General features: G+C 31.8%; 1 protein-coding gene and 2 long non-coding RNA genes across 3 annotated transcripts; 2 read left to right on the forward strand and 1 right to left on the reverse strand.

Annotated features, from left to right (window-relative positions):
* Nucleotides 1-476: 476 nt before the first annotated feature.
* On the reverse strand, nt 477-1,067 carry LOC112493069 (uncharacterized). Its single transcript, XR_003057435.3, has 2 exons — nt 989-1,067; nt 477-840 (listed from the first exon to the last, which is right to left on the reverse strand). It is a non-coding gene; the product is annotated as an uncharacterized LOC112493069 (long non-coding RNA).
* A 9,165-nt stretch (nt 1,068-10,232) lies between these two features.
* On the forward strand, nt 10,233-14,998 carry LOC107429297 (DELLA protein GAIP-B). Its single transcript, XM_048462434.2, has one exon. It carries the CDS (start codon nt 10,523-10,525, stop codon nt 12,485-12,487), a length of 1,965 nt encoding a protein of 654 aa, XP_048318391.1. The 5' UTR covers nt 10,233-10,522; the 3' UTR covers nt 12,488-14,998.
* A 2,763-nt stretch (nt 14,999-17,761) lies between these two features.
* Nucleotides 17,762-18,555, forward strand: LOC125418694 (uncharacterized). Its single transcript, XR_007237699.2, has 2 exons — nt 17,762-18,010; nt 18,418-18,555. It is a non-coding gene; the product is annotated as an uncharacterized LOC125418694 (long non-coding RNA).
* The last annotated feature ends 578 nt before the right edge of the window (nt 18,556-19,133 follow it).

A 19,133-nucleotide genomic window follows, 5' to 3' on the forward strand; every position in this document is an offset into this window, starting at 1 on the left:
TACTACCAAAATCATTAATCAATGCAACAATTTTTGTTCTTGTAATCAAATGACAGTCCTTTTAGTACATGCATGATCGCCAAACAAATATAAAAATTTATCCTTTTGAGTCTATTTCCATTTATCCTGTTGACAGCTTCTTTTTTATTATTATTACTATTACATATTTGATAGAATAGCATTTTAATTCATATTTGCAGGTTGCGTATGCATTGTGTATATATATAGATAAATTATTTCTTGATTTTCAATTTGTTTTCTTTTATATTGATATAGTTAAGTAATTAATTAATTAAGATGACTACGTTTTTTTTTTTTTTTTTGGCTAAAAATTAGGACGACTAAGTTGTAACTAGAAGAAGAAAATACTTATATTATCTTTCATGCACCCTCGCCTTTTAAATCCGTAGCCTTCATCTGTCATATATATATATATATATATATATATAGAGAGAGAGAGAGAGAGAGAGAGAGAGAGAGATAATTTTGCTGCTGTAGATAATTAAGTTATACATTGAGTGGTGGACTGATAGACAACCATAAACTTTGATGACACATATGCATCCTCCACTAGAATTTGATGGGATGTACATTGTCCATCATTTAGCGGCAGACTTTGCAACATAGCCATATATATGTATGTATACATGTGTGTCTATATATATGTATATATATATATAACACGTATGTACATGCGCACTAATCTGCTGAACTTTACCACGGTTGAATCTAAAACTTAATTAGATCAATGCATGTAAGACAGCCTTCATGATGAAATTGGTTAGGTTGTCTGGATCAACTCTTACTCCCACCGCAAAACATACTGCAAAGCATGTTAACCTGATAAAATCACTCATTATCCAGAACAAAAAGTAAGTAATGAGATCAATCCAATAAATTCAAAATTTAAAAAAGAAAAAAAAAAAAAGAAAGAAGATAATTTGTTTTCCTGTGTAAAAATGAAAGATGTGGCGAGGAAGGGCTTTACCTAAAAAAAGTTAAAAATCTTTGAGTAAGCCGAAAGATTGGTTGGTTGATAAATTGAAGCAGATGATTATCATTTTCATTTATAAAGAAAGGCAATGAAAACATAAAATAAAAATTAAAAAAAAAAAGAGGGCGGTTCATGCATTATCATAAAAATCGATCACAATCTATAACTGATCATTTCCTTATTAAGTAGAGCAACTATAGTTACGTAATTGAAATTCCAATACTTACAATTCAAATTGGAAAAAGAAAGGAAGAAAAAAAATCCTCAAACTGGTGGTTACCATGTACAATCCAATTGAATAATTATGATCATCTACAGTTTGGTTTTATCCAAAAGAGACAGAGAATTTAAGTTGAGAGATAGAGGGAATATATATATGTACATATATATATATATATATATATATGCATGACATAATAATAATTATTATTATTATTATTATTTTTGCAATGTGCATGCCATAATGTTTGGAGTGCATTAATTGATTGATTTTTTTTTTTTTTTGATATTAATGAATTCATTGAGCCTTTATAACTTTCTAACTTCTATTAATCTGCTTTGAGTGAAAAAAAAAAAAAAAAAAAAGGAAAGAAAAAAACCTTCAAGTTCATTGCTTTCTCAGGAAAATGATGAAAGAAAGGTCTGCCTTTTACTAGTGTTGTCCAATCAATTCAACATATGGATCCCATTTTGTGGGTGAGATAATACAGCCAGACCAGATAGGGTTTTGGTTCTCTAGCCACTCGATGTGGCTCGCTTAGACAGGATATGGCCATTCTGGTCAAAATCTAGACCATCTTTTAGATTTTAATTATCACATAAGAACATATCAACTTTAGGTCTATAAATTAAAGATCACATAGAATTTTAGGGGCTAAAAAGTTTTTTTTTTTTTTTTTCCTTCTAATGTGGTGAAATGCTTACCAAATCTAATACATTTATTAATTTTTATATGCATGCCAGTCTATGCTAGTGGGGTTAAAATTCCGCAAAATTGTTAACGGTTTGAAAGTTAAATGTCCACTCAAGAAAGTGAAAAATGGGTAATCAAGGAAAGACTACTACGTTATGTTAGTAAAGCTGATAAAACACAATTTATGCTGCTTTTTCTTTTTCTTTTTTTTTTTCTTTTTTTGGGTAATAAAACAATTTATATAGCTTTTCTCTGAGAAGAGCTACATTGAAAATCATTGCATACCCAAAAGTTATATACTTTTTCCGACTTACCCATATCCGAATCTATATTATCAAGGTTTTGAAAAAAAGAAATAGTTATCGAAAAAAAAAAAGAAAAAAAAAGAAATACATTTTACCTGCAATTATTTGAAACTAAAAAGTAATACTGATCATGACAAGGATAAGAAACCCTTCATACAGGGTTCTTTCATGCTTATTGAACCCAAGCCTTCTTGGGTCGTAATCCACAAATATTCTTTGTATAAAAAGAAACTAGGAAAGCAAAAAGAAAAATTTATACCCAAAATAAATGGTAAATATAATATTCATAAATAGTTTGTTAGGTGAAACAAAATTATAATATTAAAAAAGTAATGTTATAAACACCAAATATATTTTTTATTTAACACAATCCAAATGACAATAATATTTAATAATAACTTGAAAATTTCAGATTCTATAAATGCTAATCTCTTTCTTTTCCAATTTATCCAAAAAAAAAAAAAGGAAAATTTGATCACCAAATTATATGTAGAGATAAATAATAACATAGACTTATTAATCTAACTTATTATTTAATTGCTTACAACAAATTAATAAGGTTACCTGAAAGAAAAGGTTAGAAGTAGAATGTCCATCAGATTTTGACATTGAAACTCAGAATGGAATTATGTCATTAAAAATGAACAGTTATGTTGGTTCGTAAAAGCTTAATGGCCTCTTATATGTTAATGTACTTATATTTGTTAAGACCAAGATTTTGGATCATCTTTTTTGGCTCATTATGTGGTCGCTTTCAATTGTATTTTTGAGGTTTGGGAAAAATATAAATAAAATCTTTTTTTGCAGTTGTACATGCTCCATCATCTCAAGCCAATCACAGACCACAAAACCAGTTCAACACGATGATCTACCAATCACATAGAGCGTGGTTTCAATACTTTTTAAAAAGTCTTCAGCCTATGGAACACCATGAACAACAAGACTCTCACTTCCATGCTTCAACGCTAGGCTGGCCTGTTATGCCCACAGCTTATAAGTGGTGCGTGCGATTCAAACGCCTCTATGCACGGTAATTGGAATTTTTATTTTTATTTTATTGGTTTGCAATATTAAAACAATAATATATATATATATGTTTATTTTTTGTTACGTCAAATGAAGGGAGCTGGATTTTTTTTTTATTAAAATAGTAATTTGGGTATTAAATTATTTAGAGATCAAACTATTATTTGAAAAATTGCGGCAATGTTTGCAATGAAACGCCCTCTAGAAGAACCATGCTCAATCTCTGTACTAACTTACTAATTCCACCAACAAAAATGGAAGTGGATCTTCTTTCTGCATAATCACATATATATATATATATATATATAAATAGGTAATTGATTTTCATTTTTAAACATATTTTTTGAACTTTGATATATGTACCCGTATGATTGTGGACCAACACCACATAAGCAGTACCCTGGGGCTTCTTCTTCTTTTCTTTTTTTTTTATAATAATTATTATTATCTGTTACAGAATAAGTACTTTTAAGACTTTTGATTTTTGCATTATTACACCTATTCAGGTTCTCTTTTTAGTTTTTTTTGTTTTTTTTTTTTTTGGTAAATCCTATTCAGGTTCTCTTACAACTTAAGGCTTTAAATTTGGTAAATGGAAATTCAATTTTCTTTCCACAATATATATATATATATATATGATTTGACATCATAAGAATAAATATATATATATATATATAATTAACATCCCCAATTTCACCCACCAAGAGAGGAACACCACCAAAAGTGTAACCCCAACAGGAGAGAGAGTTATCAGTCGGAGACATATAACCATTTTTGTGGTGTGAATGTCTGTACCCCAAAGCCTTCAATGGATATAGATTCAACCAATTTAACCAAAGTATGTCATCATCGTTGTTGTCCATAAGCGGTCTCAATCTAACCCACTATCCCCATTGTCATTGTGGGTCTTCTTTGCCATTCCTCGAGCTGACATTCACCACCCCAAAAAATAAAAAAATAAATAAAAATTCCCAGACATATCGGTCTTTTAAACTCTGCCTGCCTACAGATTCATACAGTTCAATTAGATTTTGAAATCTTTTACACAGAACCATTTATGTTTTGAAAGAGATGGGTTGGGTTAGCGGAACTATATTAGTTTTTATATATATATAATATCATTGAATTCTCAAGTTTGAATCTCTCATTTCCTGATCAATATATACATATATATATATATATATATATATATATATATATATATATATATATATATATTTCTGTATTTAACCCCTTTTGTTTGTTTCCCTGGTCATTATAAAACAATACATTGTCTTTTTAAAACTTATGAACCAATTAAGTGCAGTTAGCATGCAGATTCCTTACACAAATATTCTCTACCTTTTCTAACCCACCTCATGTGATTTCCTTCTTTTCCTCTGTTCCTCTGCTCAGCAGCAAACTCTGGCAAATTGGAGCATATTTTGTACAATTTAGAAATGAAAAAGTGACCAAATCAGCAAATAAATATATATATATATATATATATATCAACATATTGAAACTAATACTGAATATTGGTTTGATTTTGTCATTAAACTGATTAAATATCATCAAATAAGTATAATCTAAGTTCTTCAATGGGATTTCCCATCTTGTTTCAAGAAACTCATTGAGGGAGGATTTCAAAACTCAATTCATTCCCCCCCCCCCCCCCCCCAACCAAAAAAAAAAAAAAAAAAGGTCTTAAAAAAGTAGATTACTTAAAATCTTTTAAATCACTTTATTTATTCTTACCCAAAAAATAAAAAAAAAATCACCTTATTTTTATTCTTGTTTTGTGAGACATTCATTGAAACGATCCAATTTGAATGAAATAAACAAAATTGCGAAAAAAAAAAAGGAAAAGAAAAAGATGCCAACCTAGGCTAACATGCTAGTCCATCCATCACCAACCATGTTAGTTTGATCCAAAACTGGATCTGTATTTCTTTTTTATATAGTACTAAATAATTCTAACATAATATGGGACTGTTTGCAGATATACTTACATCAATGAACTTCATTGAATATCTTTTTTTATTTTTTATTATTTTATTCATTGTTTTTCCTTTTTTTTTTTTTTTTAATGATTGTTTGGTAGCATTCACTTGTCTATTTATATCTTATCTCCTATACAGCCGGCGCAAGTCTCCATGCAACAGTAATCAAATAGAATCAAACTTATATTAATTTATTTTATTAAGTCAATTACAGATCACAATTTTCTAATCATATTTCAACACCCATCATGCACCAATACCAGCTTTTGTTTTCATTAAATAATATTTATATATAGCCGATCGTGGGTATTTTTATAGCTTGTGATTTGTAATATTGATTTAATCAGTAGGGCTATAGTTTATATATATTTAATTTTAAAACCAAGAGTCTTAGTTCAACAAGAGGCTATGGGAAGATTCCCAATGCAATATATTTGGATTCTACAAAAAGTTTTTGGGCGGAGATCACCAAGAATACTTGAAAAGATGGTAGGGCTTAGTCTGAGTTTTATTTATCAAAGATATTGGTGGACTTGGTAGAAACTTCAATCTTATTTGATTTCAAGGTTGAATTGATGCTTCTTGGTTTTGGCTTATGGCTTTTTGCCTAAAGCCATAAGGTGAAAAAAGTGAGCTTGACAAGTCTTTTAGTGTATGTCATTTGCATAGTATCTGTTTGTCATTGAAAGTGATAGTTAATGAGTTGATTATTTAATGAAGTAATTAAATTAAAATCATAACCTAAGACGTTTATACATTAATTAAAAAAAATACCATAGTACTTTTGGTCAATATCATTTTTCTTCCATATTTATGGTTTCAAAACCATTATCTATCTTGGAATTTTTCATTGATTTTTACAATTAATTATTTCATAAGAATATAATTGATGTTTTCAAAACTAAAAGTGGAGTTTCATTGAAATAAGAGCAAATCTCATGGGTGTAGCGGTATGATAACAATTATCTATGTGTAATTTGGGAACTTTATATTTTTTGTTGCATACCCCAAAATTGTGACTTTTTTAGTTAAAGGAAAAACAATAATAAAAAATTAAGGAATGCTGACAGAAGCAATTCAAAATAGCAACCTGAACAACTTTATGCAAAAAAAGGGATAATATATTAAACATGATATTAATTATTCTAGTACAAATGGAATAATAAAAGCTGGCAAGAGTCATTACAAAAAAATGAAAGAAAATCTGGTTGAGTTCTTTTTTTATTTTTATTTTCTTTTGAACCAACATGAAATTAATATTCATTAGATGTTTTCATAGATGATTTCATATAACCCGATGCATGAAATATATATTCATGATTTTCAATTAAAAATTTAAATTAAATTAAACCCTTTCCCAGTCTGTTTTCTTCCAAATTTCTGATTATTTCTAGGGTTTTTATTATTAATATTATATATATATATATATATATATTTCTTTTTCAAATGTGGAAAGGTAGCGGTCATACTCCTGAAGAAACTTTCTTGGATTTGTAAGTGGAAAAAGAAAAAGGTACACACCCTGATAAGGGAAAAAGCTAACTGAAGCAGCAGTTGTCCTCCGCTGCGACTTGTAAATTCTTAATCACTGTTAATTTGCAACTATGGCACTCTTTCAAAAGCAGTTTCAGCTTGTATAAAATAAAAATAATAATAATAAAAAGCAATCTTCAGTTCCCAAACCCAACTTATAAAAAATCTTTGATCTTTTTATCTTCATTTCTGCCACTGCAAAAAGCTTGAAGTGATACTTTGAAATTAATTGCTTTTTGATTTTTTAAAATTTTTTATTGGTTAAGTGGAATTTTTGGCAAACCGTACATTTTGGTGTTAATTTTTAGTACAGTAAAAAAATGTGTTGGTGATTCGTAAATGAACATAAGAAATGTTAAATGTGAAACTGTGCATAAATAAATGTCATTCTCATTTTTAATCATAATTTTTTTTTTTTTTTGGCTAATAAGAGAAAAAATCCTTAATCCCGTAATCCTTATATTTGCTTCACAAACATCAATCTATCAGTAAAACAATGACCCACTTGACAACCACATTTTTGTTTTTAAAAATAAATGCTATACAACCATATTATTCATTTCAATGCAGTAATTAAATTATAATGAATCTTATGGAGAAAAATTGACTGGATATTCTTCTTCCTGTCAATTGGTCATTATCCAACCTTCAAAGTATTCTAGAAGTTCTCTTCCACTTTTTGGCCAAAACTCAAATCTAGTCAACCTTTTCTTTTTAAACTGTAATAAGGGTAATATCTAAGACTAATGCATTTTTTTTTTCTTTATTCAACCAAATTAATCCTTCATCTATAAACTGAAAAAAGAAGAAAAGAAGAAGAAGAAGAAGAAGAAGAAGAACAAAGTTTACATAAATATCTAAGTTTACATAAATATCTAAACAATATCAAATTAATTTTTATCATACCCAGATATTGTATTTATATTTTCAAAAATTTAATTAGACCGCCATCAATTTTTGTGCATAAAAAAAGATACGCACAGTATGCAAAAGATAGGACCTCTTATTTTTAGTAATGGTAATATTATTATAAGCTCTTGAAATTACCAACATGTATTTCAAAAAAATAAAAGTTTTCTGTGGGTGTTTTGTTTTTGATAAGGTTGTTTCACGGTGCTGATTTTTGTTTTTTAAAAAATGATTCTTTTAAAAAAAATTTAGAAAAACAGGAAAACAAAAACAATTGAGATTGAAAACAGGTGTCGGTAAAGGAACACTAATGAAAGGGGAGAAAAATTCACGTGATCCACCTAATTTTATAAGCTCTTTCAATAAATCGTTAATATATGGTTAAAAAAAAAAATTTGAAATCATATTTTTATTTTTTATTATATTTTTAATCCATATCAAAAAAATTTATTAAAATACCGTATAAAATTTCTTGAAAGGGTTCTGGGGAGTACTAAAAATAGCACAGACCAACGGCCTCCAATGTGGGACTGGGCCCCACAAATGGCGGGTTTTTTTTTTCAAAGAGCCCCACTTAAAAAAAAAAAAAGGAATCTGAATACGTGTCCGCATCAGATGGTGTGTGGGGTCCATTACAGCTAGTACTTAGCAGCAGAAGGGTAATAGTAAGCTGAGAAGGGGTCTAGGACAGATGGGGTAGAGTCGTGTGCATGAAGAACGCTTGGGACTTGTGAGTTTGTCAGTTCAGTTTTTGGGCCTTTTGCCTGTTTCATATGCATGAGGGGGTTAAAAAAAAAATTAAAAAAATAAAAACGAAAACGTGGCCCAATAAAACAACATCACGTGCATGTAATATTTAAAATCTCGAGGACCAAATTTTTTACCATTGAGGATTACAAGGCAAACGCTGTATCTTAACGCCGTTAAGTTTTATGTGGGAAATTTATGTGTTTTTCGTAACGGAAGGTAGCACTGCCAGACGTTGAGGGCGGGGCCGTTTTGGTCAATTGGTCTCCCTCATGTGGGGCAGACCTGACATTTTGATTAATCATTACGGAGGATGTTTGTTCTACGCGCTAGGTATAGGCGCTTGATAGTCGTGTAAATGCCTCCAATTTCACCATAAAGGAATTGCAGTCAAATTTTTTTTTTCTTTTTAATTTTTTACCCCTAGGTGTTATTATTTTTTTACGGTAATAAATATTTTTGTTATTTACAAGTTTTTTTAATTTTTAATTTGATCAAAGCTTGATTGGTGTCTTCATCTCGTAGTCATAACATAACTTTTGTGTTTTCTGACAACAATTCAACAATTTTTTAATTCACTTTTTTTTTTTTTGTCCTAGACATGGATAATAGGTATTAAAATTTTTTTTATCAAAAAAAAAAAAGGTATTAAAATTTTAAATTTTAAGAATAAAAATAGATGCTTTTGAAGAGAAACGAGACTTTTCCAATTTGGTTTGATCCCACAACTCAATTGATGCTTTTATATGCCTTTGTGCATTGTATTTGTATGTGTTTCCATTTGCAATTGTGTCATGTCAAAGGAAGGACTCAAGTGAAGGTGAACTCGCTTGCTTTTAAGCCAAAAATATAATAAATAATATAAAAATATAAAAATGAAAACAAAGTTAAAAAAATTGCGAAAACTAAACAAAACTTTAAAAAAAAATTTTTTTTAATGAAATTGAAGGTGGCGAGACTGAAATTTAACTTTTTATTTAGAAGACGGTGAACTTTACTGCCCAATTATCTTTGAAAAACTAATGTACACAAAAAAAAAAAAAAAAAAAAAAAACACTTGGCTACCTTTAATTTTAAGGCATAAGAATTTCTTTTTATAGTCCTAAATTTCAGATTCTGTGCTCCCCAACTAATATATTGTCAATCAAATCATATTTCTATATAATCATCTTGTTTTAATTTATTAATTTGGGATTATATCAATTTATGGAAGCAAATTATCTGGTGGAATGCATTGATGATAATATATCTATAATCCCGTGCATTTCAAATGGCATGTCTAAATTCCTTAATACTCTACCATTATCGTCATCCCAAATCACTTGGGAAAAAAAAAAAAATTGCCCTAAAGTAAACATTAAGCAACCAAAAAGAAAAGGAAAAAGAAAAAGAAAAAAGAAAAAAACTGATTGTTTTGTTTGGTAAGTGAAATGGGTGTTGCTATTATTAATGGTTGGTTTTGATCTTATCCTCTTACTATATAAGCAAATAATATGCTTTTAACAGATTAAACCCTGAATCAATTTACAGTAATTAAAAAAAATTCAAATGAAGAAGACAGGTTTCATAATAAATCATAAGAAAACCATGAGATTGGTCATTTTGTACCTTATTTTCTGTCATAAATCAAATTCCACAAAAAAAATAAAAATAAAAAAGAAGGTAAAAATAAAAAATAAAATTTCATCTTTATCTGTTTGAGCTGTAGTAGTAGTTGTTGTTGCTTGCCTGGTAGTTCATTGGAGGTCGAGCCCATCGCAAGGACCCTTTTATTTTTATAGTACAAAATTTATTAAAATTTATTTATTTATTTTCAGAAAAAAAAGAAAGTGGGGGGTCAAAATTGTTATTATTTTTCGCTCTCTGATGATGAAGTAGCAGTGGTAGTGAAAAACCAAGCAAAACCCCCCAATCCCCAATGTTCAGACTCTTCACCTATTCCTAGCTCCTTCTTCTTCACCTTTTGGTTTTCTGAAACCGAAAAACGAAAAAAAAAAAAAAAAAAAAAAAAACCCACCAACAACAAATCCAAAATAACAAAACCCAGATTGAAAATACCTGAAATCCATATCCTAAAATTCCAGAATTAAGAGAGGAAAAAGAAAAGAAAAAAATGAAAAGAGAGCATCATAATCATCTTCTATATCACCATCATCATCAAAATCTTAATCCTCCCCTGTCAGATACTTCTATGGGTACGAGTCCAAGTGGTGGAGGATACGATTATACCACCGGAGTTGCAGCCGGAAAAGCTTGCAAGATGTGGGAAGAGGAGCAAGATGGTGGCATGGATGAGCTTTTGGCTGTTTTGGGTTACAAAGTGAAGTCGTCGGACATGGTTGAGGTAGCTCAGAAGCTCGAACAGCTTGAAGAAGTTATGGGTAGTAGTGGTGATGGTCTTTCTCATCTTGCAAACGAAACCGTTCATTATAACCCTTCCGATCTATCCACGTGGTTGGAGAGCATGCTCACGGAGCTGAATCCACCTCCCAATTTCGACTCGGTAATGGCAGTGCCACCCCTACAACCACAGTTGCAACCACCACCACCTCAGCCGCCGCTCGACGATTCGTCGTTCTTGGCTCCTGCAGAGTCGTCCACCATCACCTCCATTGATTTCCCAGATCGGAATCAGAGAAACCAGAGCAGCAGTACTTGTGTTTTCGAAGATGCTTCCTCTTCCGATTACGATCTCAAAGCTATTCCCGGAAAAGCCATTTACGGTCAAAAAACCACCACCGCCACACAGCTCGATTCCTCGTCTTCTTCTTCCAGAGAAACCAAGCGCCTCAAAACCTCATCAGGTTCGACCTCATCGGAACTCTTCGCCACCACCACGTCATCTTCGATTGCCGCACCGCCGCCATCGCTGCCGCCAACTTATAACAACAACAGCACCACCGTCAACGGCGACTCTCCATCGACTCGCCCGGTTGTCCTGGTCGACTCACAGGAAAACGGAGTACGACTCGTCCACGCACTGATGGCCTGCGCGGAAGCCGTTCAGCAGAACAATCTCAACATTGCAGAAGCGCTGGTGAAACAGATCGGCTACTTGGCGATGTCTCAGGCGGGTGCTATGCGTAAAGTGGCGATGTATTTTGCCGAAGCTTTGGCTCGGAGAATCTACAGGATTTATCCCGAAAACCCTCTCGACCATTCCTTCTCAGATATCCTTCAGATGCATTTCTACGAAACCTGTCCTTACCTCAAATTCGCTCATTTCACCGCCAACCAAGCCATTCTCGAAGCTTTCCAAGGCAAAAGCCGAGTACACGTTATCGATTTCTCCATGAACCAAGGTATGCAGTGGCCGGCTCTTATGCAAGCTCTGGCTCTCCGTCCCGGCGGTCCACCGGCTTTCCGGTTAACCGGAATCGGACCTCCTGCTCCGGACAACTCCGATCACCTTCAAGAAGTGGGTTGGAAGCTCGCCCAATTGGCCGAAAGCATTCACGTCGCTTTCGAATACAGAGGCTTCGTCGCCAACAGCTTAGCTGATCTCGACGCTTCCATGCTCGAACTCAGACCGAGTGAGGTTGAGTCGGTGGCTGTCAACTCGGTCTTCGAGTTGCATAAGCTCTTGGCTCGACCCGGAGCGATCGAGAAGGTCTTATCGGTCGTTAGGCAGATTAAGCCTGAGATCGTGACCATGGTAGAACAAGAAGCGAACCATAACGGACCTGTTTTTTTGGACCGGTTCAACGAGTCGCTGCACTATTACTCGTCCCTGTTCGACTCATTGGAAGGCTCGGTGAGCAACCAGGACAAGGTCATGTCGGAGGTGTATTTGGGTAAGCAAATTTTGAACATCGTGGCCTGCGAAGGACTTGAACGAGTGGAGCGACATGAAAAGCTGAATCAGTGGCGGAATCGGTTGGGATCGGCCGGGTTTTCGTCGGTGAGTCTCGGGTCCAACGCGTACAAGCAAGCGAGCATGTTGCTGGCGCTGTTCGCCAGCGGTGATGGGTACAGGGTGGAAGAGAACAATGGGTGTCTGATGCTGAGTTGGCATACTCGTCCTCTCATTGCCACTTCGGCTTGGCAACTCGCCGCCAAACCAGTTACAACTCACTGAGTCGAAAAAGCTCACGAGTCGGGTCAACCCGTTCCCCCCCCCCTCTCTCTCTCTCTCTCTCTCTATACCCATTTTCAATTTTTCTAACCCTGCGGTGGTGGGGTTGTTAATGTGCTTAGGTGAGCTGGGTTTCTTACTCGGTTTTCAGACCCACAATGACCCACCATTTTTCTATTGTGTCTCAAAATTTCTACCTTTTCTTTGCCCTTTTCTCTTTTGTTTCTAATTTTATTTTATTTTTAGTTATTTTTCTTTAGGTTTTTTCTGTTTTTGGGTTGGAATCTTTTGTAATTTCCGGGTGGAAAAAAAAGAAAAAAAAAAAAAAGCTCAATGTGCATTGATGTCTATAAATTATATATCTTTTTTAGGTAATAAAAAAAAATTAGAACTTTTTCCAAGATTGGTTTGGTGATTAAGTAAAAGTGGGAAGTAGCAAAATGGCTTTAGTCATATTTGTAATGATGATGGGAGTGAGTTGGCAAAGTAGAAAATTTGGGATTGAAAAACCTATTTTACCAATCTGAAAATCTAGTCTTGGTTCAGGAGGACCTGAAATTTTGCTAAAAATGCGAATATGCTTTTACTACAAACAATAAAATACATGGAAAAGAAAAGAAAAAAAAAACAATAAAGGATGTAACATATATATATATATAAATATATATTGAAGCATCAACTCAAAATTCATTGATGAGAAGTAATTGCATTTCCAATTTCCAGAAAACTAATAATAGAGATTACAGAATCCTCTTTTATGTCAGGGAGGCACAATCATAAGAAAGTGAAAAAGCCTTCACTCATGTCAAATTCTTTATTGTGATATACCCTCAACTTTCCTGGAACAAGCTTTCGCTTTTATTTATTATTATTTTTACCACTTCTTTATTATGATGGTCATGTTCATGTACATTACTTTTTCTCTGACTCTTTCTCTAGCTCTGGATTGTTATATGTATGTATATATATTTTTTTAACCAAAGCTGTTCTTTTACTTTCTTGTTTTTCGTTCTCCAGTTCATTCCACGAAATGTTGTACAGTAAGAATTTTTCACACACACACACACACACACGCGCACGCACAAAAAATCTAAAATTGTTATGCATTTAATGATTTTACAAGGTGTCAAAAAATTTTGTGAGCGTATAAAATTTCGCCCCCAAATTGAAGACCCAATTGGTTAATAACAATAAAATTTTATAACAGGTTAATTTTATGTATTCAATGACCATTGAAGATTGAGTTTCTTGTTTTTTTTTTTTGGGCTTATCTCTGATATGTCGAATTGTAGACCCATCCGAATAAACCATATAATTTATATACATCTATGTTGCTAATTCAAATCTTCAAATTTATTAATGAGCGATTAAAAGTATATACCAAAATAAAATTGATAGTAATTTAAAATTTTAAAGTAAACCCATGAAAAAGGAGGTTTTGACACTTATGGTCAAAATGAAGTGTTTTTCTTTTTCTTTTTTTGGGCCATAGAAATTAAAAAAGCTAATAAATTTGTGATTTGTAGGTGAGTGCAAGGTAAGAATCCATGATTTTAATGGCATTTAATTATATGTTGTGGAGCACGATTTAAATGCTAGGTTCATTTATTGTTATAGCTAGTAGCTCGGGTAAATTAAGCAACAAACTGAGTCTAACATGCACGATGTCATCATCGCTATCTGATAAATAGGTATAGATCCATGCAAACTGTATTTAATACGCCGCATTTGCGCATTAATCAGCATTATTATTGATCAATTTATCAGAATTCTTTCTTAATAGGGCCAGGTACTTAAAAATATATAATCAACAGCAAGTTTTTTTTGGAAGGTACGAATCAATAAATAAATATACATATGTGTATACATATATATATATATATATATATGTGTGTGTGTGTGTGTGTGTGTGTAAATAAGGTGGTGGCCACCTACATTATGTTCATAATTCAATTATTGCAAGATTTAGTTTTTTTTTTTATTATTTTTTATATAAATTGGAACATAATGCAGCATGATAATTGAGGTGGATGCTTTAGGTATTGCCCAATCATCTAGACCTCATGCAAAGTAGACTAAACAAAGACATATAATCTTGGCAATTAGTCGACCTTGTTTAATACATAATAGAAGAGTAGCATGGAATTATCATTTAATTGAAGAGTGAGAAAAAAAAAAAAAAAGCATCATGTTAATCTTTAAGCATTGGACTAGCTACCTCATCAAAACTAATGCTCAACTACACATATATAAGTTGAAGCATTGGATTATGAAAAATAATGCATGTTACACTATGTTTTATGCACCAACAAAATTAAGACCATGGAATTCTTTAATACCCACTTGCTCCTACCTTGGAACAAGTCTGAAAAATTATTGCCTGACCCACCGCTCCCATTCTCACTAGTCGAACTTGGATATCCACATCACAAGCCACCCAATTCAATCCCCACAAAACCAAATTCTTACATTACCTTTTTTTCCCTCCTCTATCATCCCCTGAAAAAAAAAAGGCTTTCATAGTAATAAAGGTGTTTAAAAGAAGGGAGAGTGAAAAATAACAAAGAAAAGCATAATGGGTAGACTTTTGATTTGGGTTTGTTTTCAAGTAATGGGTTTGTGGGGTTTATAGCTATAAAGGAAGCCAAGTCAAAGTAAAATAGGTAAAGCCGAAGAATTTGGGCTTGAGAAGTTATGTTGAATTGAAAGGGGGAGAGAGAGAGAGAGAGAGAGAGAGAGGGAGTCAAATCTGTGTTAATTAGTTGATAGAGAGGGCAGTAGAAAATCAAAGTGGTGCAAAATTTTCAAAGTTAAAAAAGTCCAACATTCTATATGGATATAATTGAGAAAGAAAGGAAAAGAGATTTTTTTTTTTTTTAAATTTTTTTGGGGGCATAGGGATAAAAAAGAGAGTTTTAGTAGTGAGCGTTTAATTAAAAAGGCAAACAGAGAGTCAGAATCAGAAACACTCGTGTGAGGTATGGAGAGAGCACTGCTAGCATATGGTATTTTTGCATGTCGGGGACCTGAATATGACATACTGTCTCATTTCCTGCCTTTCTCTACTTTGACCATCTTTGCTTCCATCCTTTAACTCCCCCTAAGCTACTTGCCCAATTCTCCACGTTTTTTCCTTCCATTTTTCATTTTCCCGGAAAATTCTATCTGATATTGATTTCCTCATTTGCTTTCAAGCCCACTTTAATTATTGGCCATGCTTGATCGGTTCTTTTCTTCGGCTATATTATAGGGTCAATCTGCCATATTGTTGGCCTAATCAGCTAGCCGTTTCGTTAATTATATAAATCTATATATGAATGATCATTTTCCAATTTTGTCAATTTCAAATACATATATTTCTTAAGTTTTCATTTAATGTAGGTTTGAATAACAGTTTGTCTAGTTTCCTATCACTAAGAGCATTGGCAAGGACAATGGATATAGAGAATTAAATAAACGAATTTTGTAATATATATCGAATTTATAACTTTATAAAATGGTAATTGAAAAGTGTTATGCATGACGAAAGGAGAGTGGTATTTTAATTAGTTTCAAATTTTAGTTATTATTTTATGCAAACAAAGTATATTGTAAAATATATAAATTGTTGTTACGTATTGGAATTAATAGCAACGTAACTTATACGTGGATCCATCTTCAAGTCAATGATATTAATACGTACCGATATGGTCTATACATGTAGAAACGTGGTATGGTTGGTGTAAGTTTGTTAATTCCGACAGTAACAGTTTATTGATTAGGTTTCGATACCAACGATATGGGTATCATATCTCATAGTAAGGGTGTGAAAGGTATATTACTAAACCAAAATTTTGGATTTGTTTTGATATATATATATATATATATATATTTTGTTCCATAAGCACTTTTTATTTTTATAGTTAAAAGTTTTTTTTTCAAAAAATTAAAATATTTGATAACAGTTAATAAGCATTTTTTAAAAATTATTTTAGAGAAATTAAAATGTTGAATTTTTCTAATTTTATTTTATTTTATTTTAGCTTATATGGTAGGTCTAATAACATTTAATGCAATTTTTTTTACTTACAAGTAAACACACATTAGTTTTGTATTATATATTTTTAAACCTATTATGGAAAGCTTTAATCTCACAAGCTATTAAGGTTAGAAAATCATGTAATAGGCTAGAAAGTTTGAAACTGGATTTATTATGGAACTGGGGTTAATTTCCACTATTTTCAGTCAAATGTGGAATTTGGACATTGAATTTACAACCACAAGTGTTTTTCCAACTAATGCAATCTCCCTACTATAATTAGAATTATTACTTTATGAACAAACAGAAAAGGTACCCTAACCAACTTTTATAGTTAAGTTGGAATAGTGAACACAAACCCTTGGAGGGACAGAATTCATCTCATTCTATAAGCATATTTAGAATTCCATCCATATCTAACTACAAGTATAAAAAAAGATAAAAAAATTTTAAAAAAATTGATGGGGAAATATAGATTTTTCCTATGGACCCTCCTTAAAGTTAATTTGTAATTACTCTAACTAGCAAACATTTTAAGTTCGAATACTCCAATTTTGATATTAAAATATATAAAAAAAAACCACCCAATCTTTAAAAGAAATTGTTGGTCAACTTATCTTAAATTATTCACCGAAACGTGCATGCTAAATTCTCATTGAGATTGAAAGTTGCATGGATTTAATTTTATAACAATAAAAATTGTGAGAAGTTCAAAATTCCAAAAGCACAAGTAAAGGAGATTGGAAACTGAGAATCATTACAAGGAAGCTAATCATAGGTTCCTCTATTAATCCTGTGTGATATAGTATTTAATAATGAATATTATAATTGGAATAAAGAATAATAATAATAATAATAAATAATGGATAGACATGAGGTTGGGTTGTTATCAACTGAGACTAGTAGGTCAGACTTTTTTTTAGGGGAAAAAAAAAAAAAATTGTGGTCCAGTAGTGGGTATATGCCTTGTGGGATACTCATGGTGATGGACCACAATCTTATAATATCTCTTTCAATGAGTTTTTTGGCCTCTTGGTCTTGTTCAAAATCTTCCTTGCTTTACCACTTCCACAAATTTGTTTCTTTCTTTTTCCTTCTTTTTATATGCTACATAAATATGTCAGAGTATATATTACTTACAATTATTTTCTTGAAAGTGATTTCCTTATTTCAATTGTGGTTATTGCTAAAAACATCACCACCTTACTTACAATCCATTGAATGTTAATATGGATTTCATATGTATAACACATCAAATTGGATTCTATTCCACTTTAATATTGAAGGTGATGTTTCTTGTTATCAGTCACATTAATATGTAAATTTTCCCATTAAAACTATAGAGAAATTGACTAATTTGAGATAAGGGATGATTCCCAAGGTTCTTAAAGATATTAGAAGGCGTGACAATTCGGTTGGTAAAAGATTAAAGCATTACAAGTCTTGATGTGCCCACTATTCAACACTACATTATAACTAGTTTAAAGCTCCAATATAATTCTTTCAAGGTCAGGGTTTCCTCACCTACTTTTCAATAATATATGCCATTTTTAACTTACATTTATTTGTCATCAAGATTTTTATGCATAATACAGACTGAATATACCTGTTTATCTATTTATCTATTTATTTTTATTTAATTATTAATTATTATTATTATCATTAAAGCTTTGCCTGTTTAATCTTTATCCTTCATATTATCGGGCATTGGCCCAATTGTATATCAGAAGTTGAGCACAGCTAGGAAAGTTGGGAGAGTTAAAAGATCATTTAAGACTGCTTCTTCTTACATGACTCAAAATTCATGCCCACAATGTGTTTATAAGTGAAATTACAAAACATCCTCATTTTTTCATTTTTCTTTTAAAAGTTTGCGATTTGTTTTTTCCTTTAAACTTTGGTCTCTTCACCAAAGATTTACAGGGATTGCCAGCGGCTTGCGTTAAACACTAGCACCCTGCAACAAAGTTCGGTTTGTAAATCTCCGGCAATCTCCATTGAGTTTTCGGCCACCAGCTACAGCTGAATATTTATTAATCATAATTTTTTGCTATGTGTGTTTTCCACCAATCCTTTGTTTGTATGCAATCTTTTTCTTTTTCTTTTTTTTTTTCTTTTTTTTTTTAAATGGTGGTGGCTGCTCATATGGAAACCTAAAAGTGATTTTGGCTGGCGTTAAAGATGAAAAAAATAAAGAAAAAAATAAAATTTGAAGAAAAAATTGGAAAAAAAGAAAAAGGGCTTTTGGTCATTTTGTGTAAAATGCAGTGCAAGAAGAACTTTGAATCGTGTGAAAAGAAGCACCCTCTAAGAAACGCTTAAAACACATCCTGTCCTATTGTAGACCCCACCCTCAACGCCATAAATTCTGGCCCAAAACCCAAACTTCATGGGCTTAAGAAGAATTAATGCAATTCTGCCTGTGTTAGTATACACTAAATGCAACCACCTTTCTAGTCTAATTGTCTAATTACATATATGTCTGTTTTTCAGCCTTTGGGCTTTTTTTCTGAGTATGTTTTGTTGCTATGGCATAAATTTTGTAGGGGGGAAAAAAAAATGCTTAAAGTTTAATAATTTTGGAAACAATAAGTTACGTGTAAATTTTTGTTCTATACCACAATTAAAGAC

This window comes from Ziziphus jujuba, chromosome 12 (assembly GCF_031755915.1).
Source record: "Ziziphus jujuba cultivar Dongzao chromosome 12, ASM3175591v1".
Lineage (NCBI taxonomy): Eukaryota > Viridiplantae > Streptophyta > Magnoliopsida > Rosales > Rhamnaceae > Ziziphus > Ziziphus jujuba.

Excerpts from the sequence above, each read along its gene's own strand:
- LOC107429297 (XM_048462434.2), top strand. The coding sequence starts at position 10,523 with ATGAAAAGAGAGCATCATAATCATCTTCTATATCACCATCATCATCAA.